Source organism: Oryzias latipes, chromosome 23, assembly GCF_053564925.1.
Source record: "Oryzias latipes strain Hd-rR chromosome 23, Olatipes_Hd-rR_3.1".
In the NCBI taxonomy this organism is placed as follows: domain Eukaryota; kingdom Metazoa; phylum Chordata; class Actinopteri; order Beloniformes; family Adrianichthyidae; genus Oryzias; species Oryzias latipes.
This window is the reverse complement of record NC_136259.1, coordinates 26,504,082-26,520,765: the sequence shown is the minus strand read 5'-3', so window position 1 is coordinate 26,520,765 and position 16,684 is coordinate 26,504,082. Positions and strand designations below refer to the sequence as shown.

Below are 16,684 nucleotides of genomic sequence, written 5' to 3'. Positions count from 1 at the left end.
GATAAAAACTACAGAAAATAACTTTCTGTTTATGGGAAACTCTGTGAACTACGATGCAGTTTTGAGGCCACCGTTAAAGAAAAAGATACATTCAAATAAAGTCATAGGAGTGAGACGAGAAAAGACAAAATTTTTTCAAAAATAAACCCATGAAATTATAATTCAAAAGTTGTAATTTTAGCAACAATAAACTAAAGGTGATGAGGGCCGACAGGCATGTTGCTATGTTTCTTAGCAAACAGCCTTTCGCCTCATAAATATATCACTTTAATCTAGTAAAATCTCAATTTATGATCTGAGAAATTAAAACTTTCTTCACATGAAATTTGGACCTTTTTTTCATAATTTGATGACTTATTCTGGAGCGTTTTTGACTTGATTTTCATATATTTCTTTAATGAAGCCCTAACTCTGTGATGGTAAACAGACTCACTACTTCCTGTCTGTCCTCTGGATGACGGGGAGGAGGTTCCTCTCATCTTCACCTCTGGCAGGTCAATTATCATTTTACTCCAGTCTCAGATTTTCTCTGTTCTTTCTTACCCAGTAAGACCGGACCCCCGAGCGTCATCAGCTGACGGTCTGCTGCTGGTTCCGGGTTCCTAAGGCCCGTTTCCCGCTCTGCTGGACCTGGAGGGCTTTCGTCTCCATCCGTCTTTGTTCATGTGCTCGTAACATTTGGGATGTTCTTCTGTCCTCACAGCATCCAGTGGACCTGGTCTTGGTGAATCCGTGAAGGCCTGATGACAGAAACGGTCTCTGAGGACGACCGGGCCGGGCCGGGTCAGGCCACCTGTCCCTGCAGGCAGAACCAGCGAGCCCGGCTTGATGCTGCAGGCGGCCCGCCGCCACGTCCTGACTGGTGGACGCTCACGCCGCCACGGGAGGTCTTCAGGTTCAGAGAAAAGAGTTCTGGTTCCATCTGCAGGTTATCTCCTGAAAAAGCTCTTCATGAAATAAATCAGTCATTTTGAAAAACAGCAACATGAAATAAAAACAAAGCTACTTTGGAAAATATTGATTTTGAAATCCAAGGTTCTGAAAAAAGACGTAGACTTATGATAATATTCCACATGAATAAAATGAATATTTGAAAATGCTGTTTTAAAATAATGAACAGGTTTTTAAAGCAAAATGAAATGTATTGAATAATATAATGGCTAATTTAAAATGTGTGTGCATGTTTTTCACCATTTCATGATCTTTTTATATATTTATGAGAGATTTATTGGTTGTTTATTTGCATGAGGCCATATTTATTTATTTAATTAAATATTTATTTATTGAATTAAATATTTATTTATTTAATTATGAACAGTATAGGACTCCATAGTACTTACGGTCTGGTCTTCACTTACAAATATGATACTGGTTTTTTTAACAGGAACTTTATTGATCACAACAATCCAATACAAAACAGTGCAATACAATAACAGGAGAAGAGGCCGCCGGTTTAAGGATTCCAGGTCACACAAAGACATTGAAAGTGACGCACAGATCGAGTGTTTGAACCGTTTCCTATCTTATTGTGTTTCTGAGTTGTTTGAACTCATTGACAAAGACAGAAATGATGGTATTATACATACATTTGGATTCATGAATGTGCCATTTGCATTAAAAATAAGATTAATGAAGTATAATTGTTCTTTTTTATGGGAAGGACTGGATGAGGCCAAACATTTTCTAAGCACAGGAGGAAGTCTGGGTCTATGTGGAAATGAAATTACAAACTTTAGACCAGAGTTTAGTGGAAAAAGGCCATAAACAGCATCTTCAGGGCGTTCTTATCTACATCAATAGATGGGTAGAATGTATGGATTCATTTAAAGGACATTTCTCTCACTTCATTGGTTAACAGATCTTTTCCCGCTCTAAGTGGTAAACTAGATTATTCCAATAAGGAACTATATAGGGAATGGACACAAAATGCTCCATATCCTCCTGAGACCCGGCCCAGTCATTTATGTCCTCTATAATGGACATTTTGTTTACCTGTATATTTTTAAGGAATTAAGAGATACCTTTCCAAATCCTACTCTACACTGTAGAGGACACCGGGACCATTTCAATGTATTTAATGGCTGCACAATGCACATAATGTTTGGAGAAAAAAGGGAAGCAGAGAGGATTCTGCGCCAGATAGTCGGAGAAGATTCAGATTTGGAGCTTTCAGATGATGAAAAGGATGAGATTCAGGAAAAAATAACTTGTTTTTATAATTAACTTGATTTTTTTTTTTGTTTTTTTTAAACGTCCATCATAACAGGTTTACACCTGTGCTAGCAGGGCGCCCTGCCTATCAAGATGACCCCAAAGTTTGTGAATACCGGAGTTCAATCCTGTACTTTTCACAGTACATTGATAACATTTTTGAAGATCTGTTTTTGATCTAGTTTTGTTCCAACTACCGGGGAATCACACTCCTCAGCCTCCCTGGGAAAGTCTATGCCAGGGTACTGGGGAGGAGAGTCCGTCCCATAGTCGAACCTCAGATCCAGGAACAACAGTTCGGTTTCCGTCCTGGTCGTGGAACAGTGGAGCAGCTCTACACCCTAACCTAGGGTGCTGGAGGGATTGCGGGAGTTCACTCATCCAGTCCATATGTGTTATGTGGATTTGGAGAAGCTGTTCGACCGCGTCCCCCATATCCTGTGGAGGGTGGTCTGGGATTATGGGGTCCGGGGAGCCTTACTGAGGGGTGTCCGGTCTCTGCATGACCGGAGCAAGAGCTTGGTTCGCATAGCCGGCAGTGAGTCAAACCTGTTCCCGGTGCATGTTGGACTCTGGCAGGTCTGCTCTTTATCACCGGTTCTGTTCATAGTTTTTATGGACAGAATTTCTAGGGCACAGCCAGGGGCTGGAGGGGGTCTGGTTTGGAGACCACAGGATTTCCTCTCTGCTTTTTGCAGATGATGTTGTCCTGTTGGCTTCATCGAACCGGGACCTCCAGCATGCATTGGGGGGGGATTGCGGCCGAGTGTGAAGCGGCTGGGATGAGGGTCAGCAACGCTAAATCTGAGGCCATGGTTCTTAACCGAAGAAAGGTAGTTTGCCGTCTCTCGGTGGGTAGAGTGTCCCTGCCCCAGGTGGAGAAGTTTAAATATCTTGGGGTCTTGTCCATGAGCGGGGGAAGACCGGAGCGTGAGATTGACAGGTGGATCGGAGCAGCGTCCGTTGTGGTGAGGAGAGAGCTGAGCCAGAAAGCAAAGCTCTCAATTTACCGGTCGATCTTCCTCTGTAGCAGAAGGTCCAACAAGTAACAATAAAGTGATATAGAGTTTTATTGTTTTAGAACAAAATTTAATGTTTTTTGGGTGAGTATCACTCTAAAGATTTAATCTGCTCCTTTTTTCTGATTTTCCTACCCGAGTTCTATTTTCACAGAAATGTTGTCCTGTTGTCCTCTACAGTGGACGTGTTGGGAAATTAAAATAAAAAATATTTTTTTAAAAATTAAAATTGTAAGGTGTTTTTTTAAGCCCAAATAGAAAGGAAATCACACAAAAACAAAAATTGGAAGACACTTTTTTTCCTCGGTTCTCAGGAGGATAAAAACGAGATAAATAAATACTCTACCCGACTACAAATCCCAGCTATAGGCTCTTTACTCTGCGCATGAGCAGAGAGGTGGGGCGCGTGCACCCACGCGGATGTACCGTTGTGCAAAATGGCCGCGTGAGGAAGCTTTTTCAAAATCACTGAGTGAGTCAAGATTTGAAGGCGATCGAGAATCTGCGGTTCTGGTCGGTCTGTAGAACCGAGACCGGGCGGAAAGTCGCTCACAGACAGAGTTCGGGTCTCGGGTGACCGAGACCAAAGACCGCCACTGAGCGCTAGCCGTGACGTCAGGAGCTGTCGCGCGGCCCGGTTAGCTTCTCAGCGGGAAACGGTTAAGCGACGGAACGGGTTCCGGTCCGGTTTGGAGACTTCGGCCAAAGGTAACCAGCACGGTGAGTAAACCAAATATCCTGCCTCTATAACTGTAACCGGTTAAAGTAACGGGAGCGGCCAGCGGCAAAGCGAAGTGAGGCAATCCAACCGGAGGAACCGAACAGAAGAACCGCCCGGATTTTGTTACCATAGTGACACCACAAAACCCGCCAGACTGTGAGGATTCGGACCGAACCCGAAGCTCAGCAGGAAGTCGCTCCAGAATCTGGACCGTTGCAGAACCACCTGGTGGATGATCCGGTCGGAAAATGAAAACCGGATCTCATGAGTAGACTGATTATCTGAAGATCCGTTTTCATGTTCTGGTCCGAAACTGGGTTGTTGATATGACCGCCCGCGTGGTGGTACCTGACTTGGTTCTTCCTGGCCTGGTATCTGCTTAACCTGGTTCCTTGTCTGGTACCTGGTCTGGTACCTGGTCCCTGGTCTTGTTCCTGGCCTTGTCTGGTTCCTGGCCTGGTCCCTGGTCTGGTACCTGGTCACTGGCCTGGTACCTGGTCTGGTACCTGGTTCCTGGCCTGATACCTGCTTAGCCTGGTTCCTTGTCTGGTACCTGGTCTGGTACCTGGTCCCTGGTCTTGTTCCTGGCCTGATACCTGCTTAGCCTAGTTCCTTGTCTGGTACCTGGTCCCTGGCCTGGTTCCTGGTCTTGTTCCTGGCCTGATACCTGCTTAGCCTGGTTCCTTGTCTGGTACTTGGTCTGGTACCTGGTCTGGTACCTGGTCCCTGGTCTTGTTCCTGGCCTGATACCTGCTTAGCCTGGTTCCTTGTCTGGTACTTGGTCTGGTACCTGTCCCTGGCCTGGTTCCTGGTCTTGTTCCTGGCCTGATACCTGCTTAGCCTGGTACCTGGTCCCTTGTCTGGTACCTGGTCACTGGCCTGGTCCCTGGTCTGGTACCTGGCCTGGTTCCTGGTCTTTTTCCTGGCCTGGTGGCTGCTTAACTTGGTCCCTGGTCTGATACCTGCTTAGCCTGGTTCCTTGTCTGGTACCTGGTCTAGTACCTGGTCCCTGGCCTGGTTCCTGGCCTGGTAGCTGCTTAACTTGGTCCCTGGTCTGATACCTGCTTAGCCTGGTTCCTTGTCTGGTACCTGGTTCCTGGCCTGATGCCTGCTTAGCCTGGTTCCTTGGTCCCTGGTCTTGTTCCTGGCCTGATACCTGGTTAGCGTGGTTCCTTGTCTGGTACCTGGTCCCTGGCCTGGTTCCTGGCCTGAAATCTGCTTAGCCTGGTTCCTTGTCTGTTACCTGGTCTGGTCCCTGGTCTTGTTCCTGGCCTGATACCTGCTTAGCCTGGTTCCTTGTCTGGTACTTGGTCTGGTACCTGTCCCTGGCCTGGTTCCTGGTCTTGTTCCTGGCCTGATACCTGCTTAGCCTGGTTCCTTGTCTGGTACCTGGTCCCTGGCCTGGTTCCTGGTCTTGTTCCTGGCCTGAAACCTGCTTAGCCTGGTTCCTTGTCTGTTACCTGGTCTGGTCCCTGGCCTGGTTCCTGGTCTTGTTCCTGGCCTGATACCTGCTTAGCCTGGTTCCTTGTCTGGTACCTGGTTCCTGGTCTTGTTCCTGGCCTGATACCTGCTTAGCCTGGTTCCTTGTCTGGTACCTGGTTCCTGGTCTTGTTCCTGGCCTGATACCTGCTTAGCCTGGTTCCTTGTCTGGTACCTGGTCTGGTACCTGTCCCTGGCCTGGTTCCTGGCCTGGTACCTGGTCCCTGGTCTTGTTCCTGGCCTGATACCTGCTTAGCCTGGTTCCTTGTCTGGTACCTGGTCTGGTACCTGTCCCTGGCCTGGTTCCTGGCCTGGTACCTGGCCTGCTACTCGCTGTGCCAAAGATCTGTAATGTTATGCAAACCAAACCAAAGATGCAGTATAGTCAGCCCAGGGTCAGTTTCTCTGAAGCCCCGCCCACATTCAGGTATTGTGCGAGGGTCTGCATTCTGATCAAACATCCGCGCTGCCTTCACAGACTCCCGGGCGTTTGTGTTCTGACGCTGCTGCGATGGCCAAAAGGATCGCGGACAAAGAACTGACTGACAGGAACTGGGATCAGGAGGAGGAGGGGGAGGAGGTGAGTGGGGGAGGAGGGGGGTGAGGAGGGTGATGGATGTTCTGGTCTGTAACGCCGCCGCTGCTCTTCTGCAGGCCGGGACCTTCTGCCTGGCCAGCGAGGACGTGTTGAAGAGTCGGCCCATCAAGAAGGCCAAACGCAGAAATGTGGGCTCAGAGGTCAGAACCGGGCCTCCTGACGAGCCGGTCCTTCTGAACTGGATCTGACTCTGTTTTTTTCTACCTCCAGGCTGATGTGGGAGGAGCTTTCAAAGGCTTCAGGGGCTTTGCGTTCTCTGCGTCAGCCTCCACCAAGCCCACCGCCCCTGGCTTTGGTAACGCAGAAGGATTTAAAGGTTTCAGCGGCGCGACCAATGGGAGTGCTCCTGCGTTCAGGGGTTTCTCCGCCCTCCCAGCATCCTCTGCTGCGGCGAGTAAGAGGCGGGATTACAAGCATCGTCTGAGGATTAGCCCCTCCCACTGTGTCATGAATCCTCTTGTCTTCCTCTCAGGTGTGACGTTTAATGGAGGCTCCTCCTCTTCAAAGCTGCCTGCCGACAGCAGCCCCAGTCAGGCCAATGGCTCCGCCCCCGGCGCGGCCCCGACCTGCAGCAGAAGTAGGGAGTACAGCCGGCAGCTGGCGGCGCTCAACCGCTCGGTGCGCGACTGGATCAGCAAACATGTGGACGACAACCCCCTGTGCGACCTCAACCCCATCTTCAGGGACTACGAGCGCCACCTGGCCAGCATCGAGCGGAAGTTCGGCGGGGGGCGGGACAACTCTGAGGAGACGCCAGCCCCCACGGAGCCCCCCCCTCCTCCATCGTCTGGCGGTGCCACAGCGCCTCCCTCAGCTGCTCTGTTCTCCTTCAGCAGGGACTCCTCAGCAGACCGCCGTCTCACAGGCGCCAGCTTTGACCCCGCCCCCGCCGGCATCACCTTCAACTTCGGGCAGAAGGTGGACGGCTCGGTCCTGAACTCGTTGGGGTCCAAACCCCTCGGCCCCGCCTTCTCTTTCACCCCTTCTTCATCCAGCGCCTCCTCCAGCCAGACGCCCCTGTTTGGAGCCGCCTCCTCTTCAGCCCCTCTGCCTTTTGGCGGAACAAAGACAGAGGAAACCCCGCCCACAGGTGAGCAGAAGCCCCGCCCATCCACGAAGAGACAAATGGCCTCTGCTTCTGTTCCCGCTTTCCTTCACGGTTTCTGTCCGCAGATGAAACCGGAGAAGCAGAGTCGGAGGAGCCTCCCAAACCGGAGGTGAAGGAGGTGAAGGAGGACGACGCCTTTTACTCCAAGAAGTACGCTACCGAGGGCCCGGTTCTGCTGCTTTACATCCCGATGACCTCACCCGCAGATTCTGTACTGGAGTCTGGTACCTTTATTTTGAAATGTAACAGGAAGTGGCGTCTGTTGCCTTCAGGTGTAAACTCTTCTATAAGAAGGAGTCGGAGTTCAAGGAGAAGGGCGTGGGAACGCTGCACCTGAAGCGGACCGGCGAGGGGAAGACCCAGATGATCATCCGGGCCGACACCAACCTGGGTAAGAACCGTTTGTTCTGATGGACGGGGAGGTCACCCGCTCAGGCGGCGCCTCCCGCTCAGGCGGCGCCTCCCGCTCAGGCGGCGCCTCCCGCTCAGGCGGCGCCTCCCGCTCAGGCGGCGCCTCCCGCTCTGGCATGAGGCAGTAAACGTTGTGTCGCCCGTCAGGTAACATCCTGCTCAACGTCATGGTGCACGTGTCCATGCCCTGCACGCGTGTGGGGAAGAACAACGTGATGGTGGTGTCCGTGCCCAACCCCCCCATAGATGAGAAGAACCCCGGCGCCCCCGTCCCCCTCCTGATCCGGGTCAAAACTGCCGAGGACGCAGACGAGCTGCACAAGACGCTGGAGGAGAAGAAAGGCTGAGGCCGCCGCCGCTCGCTCACGTGCACAGAACCATGTGTTGATGCTGTGAATGTTGGAGGCCCGGCCTGCTGTGACCCGGTTCTGAGGCCACTGATTTGGTTTTACAAATTGTTCTGCAGCTACGCGGCGTTTGTTTCCATGTTCCCTCGTCTGGCCGCACTTCCTGTCGTCCTGTGCGGTCCGGCGGTGGCGTGGGGCGTCCTCGGCTCGGACCTCCTTTGTAAAGACTTTTCTTCAGGAATAAACAAATAAATCCACAGTCCGGGTCTCTGGATGTTCTCAAGGGTTCTTGTTGCTCTTCCCGGCACCGCAGAGCTGCTGTTGCCATGGGAAACGGGTCAGACATGAAGGGGCGGGGTGTTGGGGCCTTTAGCGTGCTGCATGTAAAGGATCATGTATGACCTTTGGCACACGGACCAGAGCTCCGCTTTGGGTCGCTCATAGCGAGGGATGAACATTCTGAAGCTCAGACACGGATCCAGAACCAGAGGTGGAACGATCCAAACCTCCAGCAGAGCCCTGAACACCCAGATCTATCAATACCTGGTCAATACAGGTTCTGATCCGTTCAGCCTAGCGATCCAGTTTAAAACACAAACCTCGTTTCAAAACCAACATTCTGATAAAAAACGCAGAAGAAGAAGTTCTATGAAAGTTTAATGTTCCTTCCTGGTGGGAGGGGCTTACTGACATCTAGTGGTGGGGATGACGCCGTCACACGACGACGGTTCAATTCCCCAGAAAGGACAGAATATGAAAACAAAGTGAGCCGTCAGCTGGGAAACCCGCTGATCTGCACGAACGGTTCTGGAAGAGTTCTGGTTCTTCTGAAACAGTCCAGATGTGAAAACTACTCTGATCACTGTCAATCACGTCTCAGTGTGACCCCGCCCCTTTAACAACATCACCAGGGAAACCGCACCAGGGTCATGTGACCCGTCAGTGGGCTGGGCTCCACGTCGTCTCCGGGGTTTGACGCCGTTAAGATCGACCTTTTTAAAAAAACGGTGACGTTGGGACACGCCCACTGAAGCCTGCGTTGTGACCTGAGACCGAATCTCAGTTGGAGACCCAGGGAGGTTCTGTGGTGTAAACGAGGCAGAACCGGGTCAGGAGCAGGAGGACTGAGTCGGGTTAAGGCTTCAGGAGCACGTGGGACAAATGTTCCTTCCAGAACCAGTACTGAGGTGACGCGGCGAGGGTGACGGTGTGCGTGACGTCATGCTTGAACCAAAATGAAAGGGAGTCAAACCCACAAGCGGTTCTGATCCAGAGCTGCTGGTTTCAGACATGAACAGTTCTGCGTTGGTTCCTTTGGTTCCTGTGACTTTCAGGTGAACGGGTTAACTGAGAACCAGTCAGTGAGCTGGGCAGGTCCGACCCGACCCACCCGACTCCACGTCGGACGTCCTGCAGGTGGCGCTGCACAGTTCAGTGAGCAAGGCAGCAGGTTATTTACAGTAAAGCTCGCTTTCCTCTCTCCCCTCCTTCCGGGTCAGACTCGGCCCGTGGTCCTGAGGCCTGGCCCGTTTCCATGGAGACGAGGCACTTTTTGAACGGCTGGTTTTCTGTGGCGCGCCTCCGCCTGGACACCAGGGGGCGCTGCTGCGGGGAGGCACTTGGTCGTGGTGGGGGTCCGGCTCTGTTACGTCATCAGGATGGGCTTCTGCCGCACCTCCAGGATGTCTGCAACACAACCAGCGCGTCAGAACCAGCAGAACCCCCGCTGGGCGTGGCGGGCGGCGCCCTCACCTGTGGTGATGCGGTGCAGCGGCAGCGTGACGTAGGTCAGGTGCGAGTACAGCAGGAAGTAGTCCTCCGTCCGGTTCAGTTTCAGCCAGGAGCCGACGAGCGAGCGGCCGGTTCCGGACAGCGAGCGCGAGCGGAGGTTGGTGGTGGCGTGGAGATCTGGGGGTACACACCACAAACTCAGAACAGACCCGTGACCCGCCTGAACCAGAGTCTGAGTGGGCGGGGCTGACCTTCGTCCTCCTCCTCCCTGAAGAACTCCTCGCTGTCGTTGGCGGAGTGGGACTTCTTCATCTCTGTGATCCGGTTTCGAGGCATTTTCCTCCTCAGAGACGGCGAGAAGAAGGAGGGGCGGGTCCTCTCCGGCGTGGGGGGGGTACTGAACGACGTCACCTGAGGAGACACAGCGTGAGCGGGAAGGGGGCGGAGCTGTTGACAGATTGATGGAGGCGCTCCTCACCCTCTCCTGCACGGGGGAGGGCTGCTCCTCCTCGGTGCCGCAGGGCGACGTGTCGCCCGTGGGGACCCTGCTGACCGCCATCTCTGCGTGACCTTTGCCCTGCGGCCCCTTCATCCTCACAAACTCCATGTTGTTGTACTTGTAGAAGCCGAAAGACATCCGCTGCGCCATTTTAGCGGCCACGCTCACCTGCAGGGAGACCGGGTCAGTCCAGAACCGAGCCTTAAAACAAACCAGTCAGTCCAGACTTCAACTAGCAACCCTCCCTGCTGACAGCCGTTTCTGAGCGCGCTCAGTGCACCTAAAAGCTGCTGCATTCAGAGGAAGCCGTAAGCTAGCTTCTGTCAGACGCTGGCGCTAGCGTCCTGAGTCTCAGCTCTGTGATTGGTGGGTTTCACGGCGCCCCCTGTCATTGGCTGATGTGACTGAAGCCCCGCCTCCTCACCCGGTTGTCGTAGACCTTCTTCAGCGCCTCGTAGCGAATGGAGCCCTGGAAGATGACGCCCTGGAAGGTGTTGCTCTTGTCGCTGGCCACCAGCTCCACGCAGACCATCTCGCCCTCGCCGACCGTCATGTCCCTGAACACCTGCACACACGCGTCATGTGACTGCACTCGCATCAGCCCCGCCTCCCCCCATCCGGGATCCAGATTCCAGGCCTGCACCCGCTCCAAGCGTTTGCAGGTCTGGGTAGCTCGGTTGGAAAGGTGGAAGGCTGCCACGCAGAAATCCAGGGTTCGATTCCCAGAGGGGAATCAACAATGGTACTGGGGGCAATTACCAATTAACATCTCTCAGTTGGGGCCCTTGGGCAAGACCCTTAACGCTACTGCCTCCCAGCATGAATGGTGACGGACAGAGGAAACGTAGCCGGGAACTGGCAGCCACGCCTCTAATCCATTATTATTATGACCCGGTTCCTCTGGCGTGCTGAGAACCTCAGAGGAACCCTGCTGCAGAGGTTCCTGGACATTCTCTTCAGGTGTGAGGAAGTTTGGTTCGCAGGAGCGCCGAACCAACAGAAACATTTCAGGATGGTTTCTCCTGATGGCGGCGAGGAGGAGGCGGGACCCGCCCTGATCGGCGCCGTACCTCTTCAAAGTTGTCGATCATGAAGAAGATGTTGGGGTAGCTCATCTTGGACTCCTCCCCTTTGCTGTCCATGGCGTGTTTACTGGGCGAGGCGAACACTTCCTGTCAGAGAACAATGAAGAACGCGTGAGACGTCCAGCTGAGAAGGCGGAGCCTGACCTTCTGACCTCCCGCACCTGACACTTCTTCCTGTGGATGTGGATGTCCCCCGCGTCTGAGCGCGTGCAGACCGCGCACGTCACCACGTAGTCCAGCTGCAAAACAGCGGAGGTTAACAGACAGGCACAGGCCTGCAGGTGGCGCCGTGCCAACGCCACGATGACTGGCGGCTTCACCTTCTGCAGGATGAGGTTCAGGTAGACGCTCTCCTCCCAGTCGATGTCAGGGTCTCCGAGGCCCGGCAGCTTCTTGGAGTCCCTCCTGTAGACCTCCACCTCCACCTGGAACACAGCACCTGGATCAGGGAGGAGCCGGCTGGCCCATCACTCACAGCAAAGGCGGAGGGGATACACAGAATCTGAGGGTCTGACCTGAACCTCCTGCTCCGTCATTAGGGGTCATGTGACCCGTCAGAACGCCAAAAAGCACACAGGTGGAGGTTCTGCTGCTTTTCTGGGTTGGATAAAGCTTCAGGAAGTTCTGTGTTCCTGCAGACCCAACCACTGAAGAACGTCTAGAACTTTTCTTCTGCTGTGAGCCCAGATCTGCTGAACAGAACCTGCGGCCACCTTCCAAGCCAGAACACCTGGAGTCTGTTCAGGAGGACTGGACCAGAACAGCAGAAAGGTTCTGGCAGCTCAGACCAGCGACGTCTGGATAATAGAACAGAAAGGCTCTGCCTTTTGTCCATTTGAGGTTCTTCAGTGTGTTCTCCTCAGAGATCTGTGACAGCAGCTCCTGGTCTGGGTAACTCCTCACCTTTCTGCCCTCGCCGTTGTCCGCGCTCATGTAGGCCGGCTTCCTGCGCACGTAGAACAGCATATCGTCCTGCCGCGGCGCCCACTTCTCCATGAAGTAGGTGGAGAACATCCAGGTCCAGAAAACGATGCGGTCGTCCTTAAAGCAGCCTGCAGGCACAGAGCAGGAGGTCAGAGCGGCCTGGTGCCTTCACTGACCTGTCAGCGAGGCGCTGTGCCTTCACTGACCTGTCAGCGAGGCGCGGTGCCTTCACTGACCCGCCAGCGAGGCGCGGTGCCTTCACTGACCCGCCAGCGAGGCGCGGTGCCTTCACTGACCCGTCAGCGAGGCGCGGTGCCTTCACTGACCTGTCAGCGATGCCTTCACTGACCCGTCAGCGAGGCGCGATGCCTTCACTGACCCGCCAGCAGGCCGCGGTGCCTTCACTGACCTGTCAACGATGCCTTCACTGACCCGTCAGCGGGGCGCGGTGCCTTCACTGACCCGTCAGCGAGGCGCAGTGCCTTCACTGACCCGCCAGCGAGGCGCGGTGCCTTCACTGACCCGCCAGCGAGGCGCGGTGCCTTCACTGACCCGTCAGCGAGGCGCGGTGCCTTCACTGACCCGTCAGCGAGGCGCGGTGCCTTCACTGACCCGCCAGCGAGGCGCGGTGCCTTCACTGACCCGCCAGCAGGCCGCGGTGCCTTCACTGACCTGTCAACGATGCCTTCACTGACCCGTCAGCGAGGCGCGGTGCCTTCACTGACCCGTCAGCGAGGCGCGGTGCCTTCACTGACCCGCCAGCGAGGCGCGGTGCCTTCACTGACCCGTCAGCGAGGCGCGGTGCCTTCACTGACCCGCCAGCAGGCCGCGGTGCCTTCACTGACCTGTCAGCGATGCCTTCACTGACCCGTCAGCGAGGCGCGATGCCTTCACTGACCCGCCAGCGAGGCGCGGTGCCTTCACTGACCCGTCAGCGAGGCGCGGTGCCTTCACTGACCCGTCAGCGAGGCGCGGTGCCTTCACTGACCCGTCAGGGAGGCGCGGTGCCTTCACTGACCCGCCAGCAGGCCGCGGTGCCTTCACTGACCCGCCAGCAGGCCGCGGTGCCTTCACTGACCTGTCAGCGATGCCTTCACTGACCCGTCAGCGAGGCGCGGTGCCTTCACTGACCCGCCAGCGAGGCGCGGTGCCTTCACTGACCCGCCAGCAGGCCGCGGTGCCTTCACTGACCTGTCAACGATGCCTTCACTGACCCGTCAGCGAGGCGCGGTGCCTTCACTGACCCGCCAGCAGGCCGCGGTGCCTTCACTGACCTGTCAGCGATGCCTTCACTGACCCGTCAGTGAGGCGCGGTGCCTTCACTGACCCGCCAGCAGGCCGCGGTGCCTTCACTGACCTGTCAGCGATGCCTTCACTGACCCGTCAGCGAGGCGCGATGCCTTCACTGACCCGCCAGCAGGCCGCGGTGCCTTCACTGACCTGTCAGCGATGCCTTCACTGACCCGTCAGCGAGGAGCGGTGCCTTCACTGACCCGCCAGCGAGGCGCGGTGCCTTCACTGACCTGTCAGCGATGCCTTCACTGACCCGTCAGCGAGGCGCGGTGCCTTCACTGACCCGTCAGCGAGGCGCGGTGCCTTCACTGACCTGCCAGCGAGGCGCGGTGCCTTCACTGACCCGCCAGCGAGGCGCGGTGCCTTCACTGACCCGTCAGCGAGGCGCGGTGCCTTCACTGATCTGTCAGCGATGCCTTCACTGACCTGCCAGCGAGGCGCGGTGCCTTCACTGACCCGTCAGCGAGGCGCGGTGCCTTCACTGACCTGTCAGCGATGCCTTCACTGACCTGTCAGCGATGCCTTCACTGACCTGCCAGCGAGGCGCGGTGCCTTCACTGACCCGCCAGCGAGGCGCGGTGCCTTCACTGACCCGTCAGCGAGGCGCGGTGCCTTCACTGATCTGTCAGCGATGCCTTCACTGACCTGCCAGCGAGGCGCGGTGCCTTCACTGACCCGTCAGCGAGGCGCGGTGCCTTCACTGACCCGTCAGCGAGGCGCGGTGCCTTCACTGATCTGTCAGCGATGCCTTCACTGACCTGCCAGCGAGGCGCGGTGCCTTCACTGACCCGTCAGCGAGGCGCGGTGCCTTCACTGATCTGTCAGCGATGCCTTCACTGACCTGCCAGCGAGGCGCGGTGCCTTCACTGACCCGTCAGCGAGGCGCGGTGCCTTCACTGACCTGTCAGCGATGCCTTCACTGACCCGCCAGCGAGGCGCGGTGCCTTCACTGACCCGTCAGCGAGGCGCGGTGCCTTCACTGACCTGTCAGCGATGCCTTCACTGACCCGTCAGCGAGGCGCGGTGCCTTCACTGACCCGCCAGCAGGCCGCGATGCCTTCACTGACCTCACAGCCGTCTCCTCCTACACACCTGAACGTTCTGAGCTTTTCCAGAAACAAGATCCTTCTTAGATGAAGCTTCAAAACAATGAAACCTCCAAAATAAAGGTACTTTCCTACAAAATAAGACCACTCTAAAGCATACCAATAGTTTGAGCAGGAGAACCCTGAGAACTGAGACCAGCTGCTGGAATCTGACCCACATGAAGGACCGTGTCCTTGAGCAGAACTCTGTCACGTCACCTGTGAGGCAGAGCGACACCGGATGGTTCCTTCCGTTACCTAGAGGAACCGGTTCTGGGTTTCACGTGGACTCGGATAAAACGGTTTCACTACTGAAGTCAGCCGTGTGGAGTATTACTGAAGTACTGTAGGAGAGTAACGTGTACTTTTCGTTACTCTCACATTAGTGCTGATTTTCACTTCATTACGTCTTCGGACAGACCCACCGCGAGGCGTTCACGGACAGAAAGGCCATCTGGATCTTTCTCCATCTTTTTCCTGTCATGTTGACCTTCTGGCCAACTTCCTGTCAGGGTTCACAAACTTCCTGTTTCCTCGGCTGAAGTCTGCTCACCTGGAGATGGAACAAACCAACCTAAGCAAATGGGGGTGTTCAGGTGACCTTAATGAAACCGGTTTAATATTGATAATTAGGGTTATCAGGCTAATGGATTAATTAAAAAACAAGTAATCAGTAGTAAAGTAATAGATTACTTTTGAACACTAATCTGTACCGTCTGTCTGGAGGAAATCCTAGAACTTTCACCCTTTTGTTCTTCATGGCAGAACCGGAAGCAGACTCTGCAGCTTCCCGTTTTATTTTGAGGATCTGAGAACCAGCTGACCAGGAGAACCGATCAGAACCAGAACCTCCTGGACCTTCGGCACAACTGGGTGAATAAACAGAACCTTCTAGGTGATGATGACGAAGGTAAAGGATCCACACAGCGGGTAGATCGGCAGCAACAAAAACCGGAGCTTCAGGGTCTGATCGGCCCCCCCGGGGGGGGGGGGGGGGGGGGGGGGGTTCTGGAGCTCCCGGTTCTCCGTCCGACGCGCGGAGGCGGGACTCACCGATCCCGCTGAGCTCCTGGCGGCTGTTCAGGCGGTTCCTCTCGTCGGCGATGGCCTTCAGCATCTGCTGCAGGGAGCCGTCCAGCTCCCCGTTCTCCTCCTGCGCGGGCGCGACGGCCTGACACGAACCGGGAAAGGACGCCATCTCCGCGCCGGGATCATGACAGTCCGGAGACCGACGGCGGCTGGAATGGAGGGAGGGGGGGGGGCGCCGGGCGGGGTGGATCCCCGACTTCTCGGTTTCCGGCGCGGATGGCGGGTCTGAACGGGGGCGCCGAGCGGGGGGTGGGGGGACTGTGGTCAGCTGGAAACACCCCTCACACTTCCGGTAACAACGTGACGCTCTTAAAGGCACAGAGCAGCGAAGCGGGCGCGCGCACGGCGAATCCGCTGTACCGACGGGAGCCGCGGCTCCCGTCCGAACCAACAGAAACCCAATGTCACGAAACCCGAACCAGAGCCTAAATGCAATTTAACAGGAACAAGGACATAACAGTTCTGGAAAAGTTATGGCGGGAACTCTAGGTTTTCTCACGCGCGACTCGAACAAAGCGTTTTTGGCTTCACTCGATTTGGGGTTGGAGACACCTCCCTAGGTTCTGGTTCGGTTTGGACCGAGCAATGAGTAAAGCCTTAATTAATTTGTGAATTCGGAACCAAAGCTAGCATTAGCCGAGCATCCTGGACAGACGGCGGCGCGTGCGGGATTCCGGCTCGGCCTGGTGCGTGTTTACCGCTGCGGGGTCACGTGCTGCCTAAAAAAAAAAAAGAGACCCATTTCCAGGGGATGACGCCGGTGCGCGCACGCGGACTTCGGCCGTTCGGACTGCACCGCCCCACAGGCCGAGCGTGCCTGATCAACGAACGTACCCCCTCCCCCCGTTTTAGACAAAAGATGACGTCATTTTATTTACGAGGACGCCCCGCGCCGGGTGATGACCTGGGGGGTATTCCAGGAAGCAAGATTAAACTAGCCTGACTTTGAGCCTGAACTCTGGCTGAAATCCGCCTGAACTTGCTTACTCTGGGTATGTCGGTTCCAAAAGACCGGATATGATTTGGCGTAATTACGCTCGACTTGGTAACCCTGGGTTAATGCTCGTGCACGGAAGGTACATAA

The 16,684-nt window shown here is 55.1% G+C and overlaps 2 protein-coding genes across 4 annotated transcripts; one reads left to right on the top strand and one right to left on the bottom strand.

Annotated features, from left to right (window-relative positions):
- Positions 1–3,576: 3,576 nt before the first annotated feature.
- On the top strand, positions 3,577–8,153 carry nup50 (nucleoporin 50). Of its 2 annotated transcripts, none has more exons than XM_023952233.2 (8): positions 3,577–3,950; positions 5,909–6,010; positions 6,085–6,168; positions 6,239–6,422; positions 6,501–7,118; positions 7,202–7,286; positions 7,409–7,527; positions 7,695–8,153. In XM_023952233.2, the coding sequence occupies exons 2-8, from the start codon at positions 5,942–5,944 to the stop codon at positions 7,892–7,894; spliced, it is 1,359 nt and encodes a 452-aa protein (XP_023808001.1). In that variant the 5' UTR covers positions 3,577–3,950; positions 5,909–5,941; the 3' UTR covers positions 7,895–8,153. The 2 variants fall into 2 exon arrangements, with proteins under 2 accessions (XP_023808001.1, XP_023808002.1); XM_023952234.2 differs by having other exon boundaries at positions 3,606–3,938.
- Positions 8,154–8,534: 381 nt separating this feature from the next.
- kiaa0930 lies at positions 8,535–16,454 on the bottom strand. Of its 2 annotated transcripts, none has more exons than XM_023952235.2 (10): positions 15,565–16,454; positions 12,113–12,261; positions 11,530–11,634; positions 11,371–11,448; positions 11,195–11,296; positions 10,549–10,689; positions 10,104–10,292; positions 9,877–10,036; positions 9,647–9,802; positions 8,535–9,580 (listed from the first exon to the last, which is right to left on the bottom strand). In XM_023952235.2, the coding sequence occupies exons 1-10, from the start codon at positions 15,707–15,709 to the stop codon at positions 9,540–9,542; spliced, it is 1,266 nt and encodes a 421-aa protein (XP_023808003.1). In that variant the 5' UTR covers positions 15,710–16,454; the 3' UTR covers positions 8,535–9,539. The 2 variants fall into 2 exon arrangements, with proteins under 2 accessions (XP_023808003.1, XP_078798244.1); XM_078942118.1 differs by lacking the exon at positions 15,565–16,454 and adding an exon at positions 14,937–15,057.
- Between the last annotated feature and the right edge of the window lie 230 nt (positions 16,455–16,684).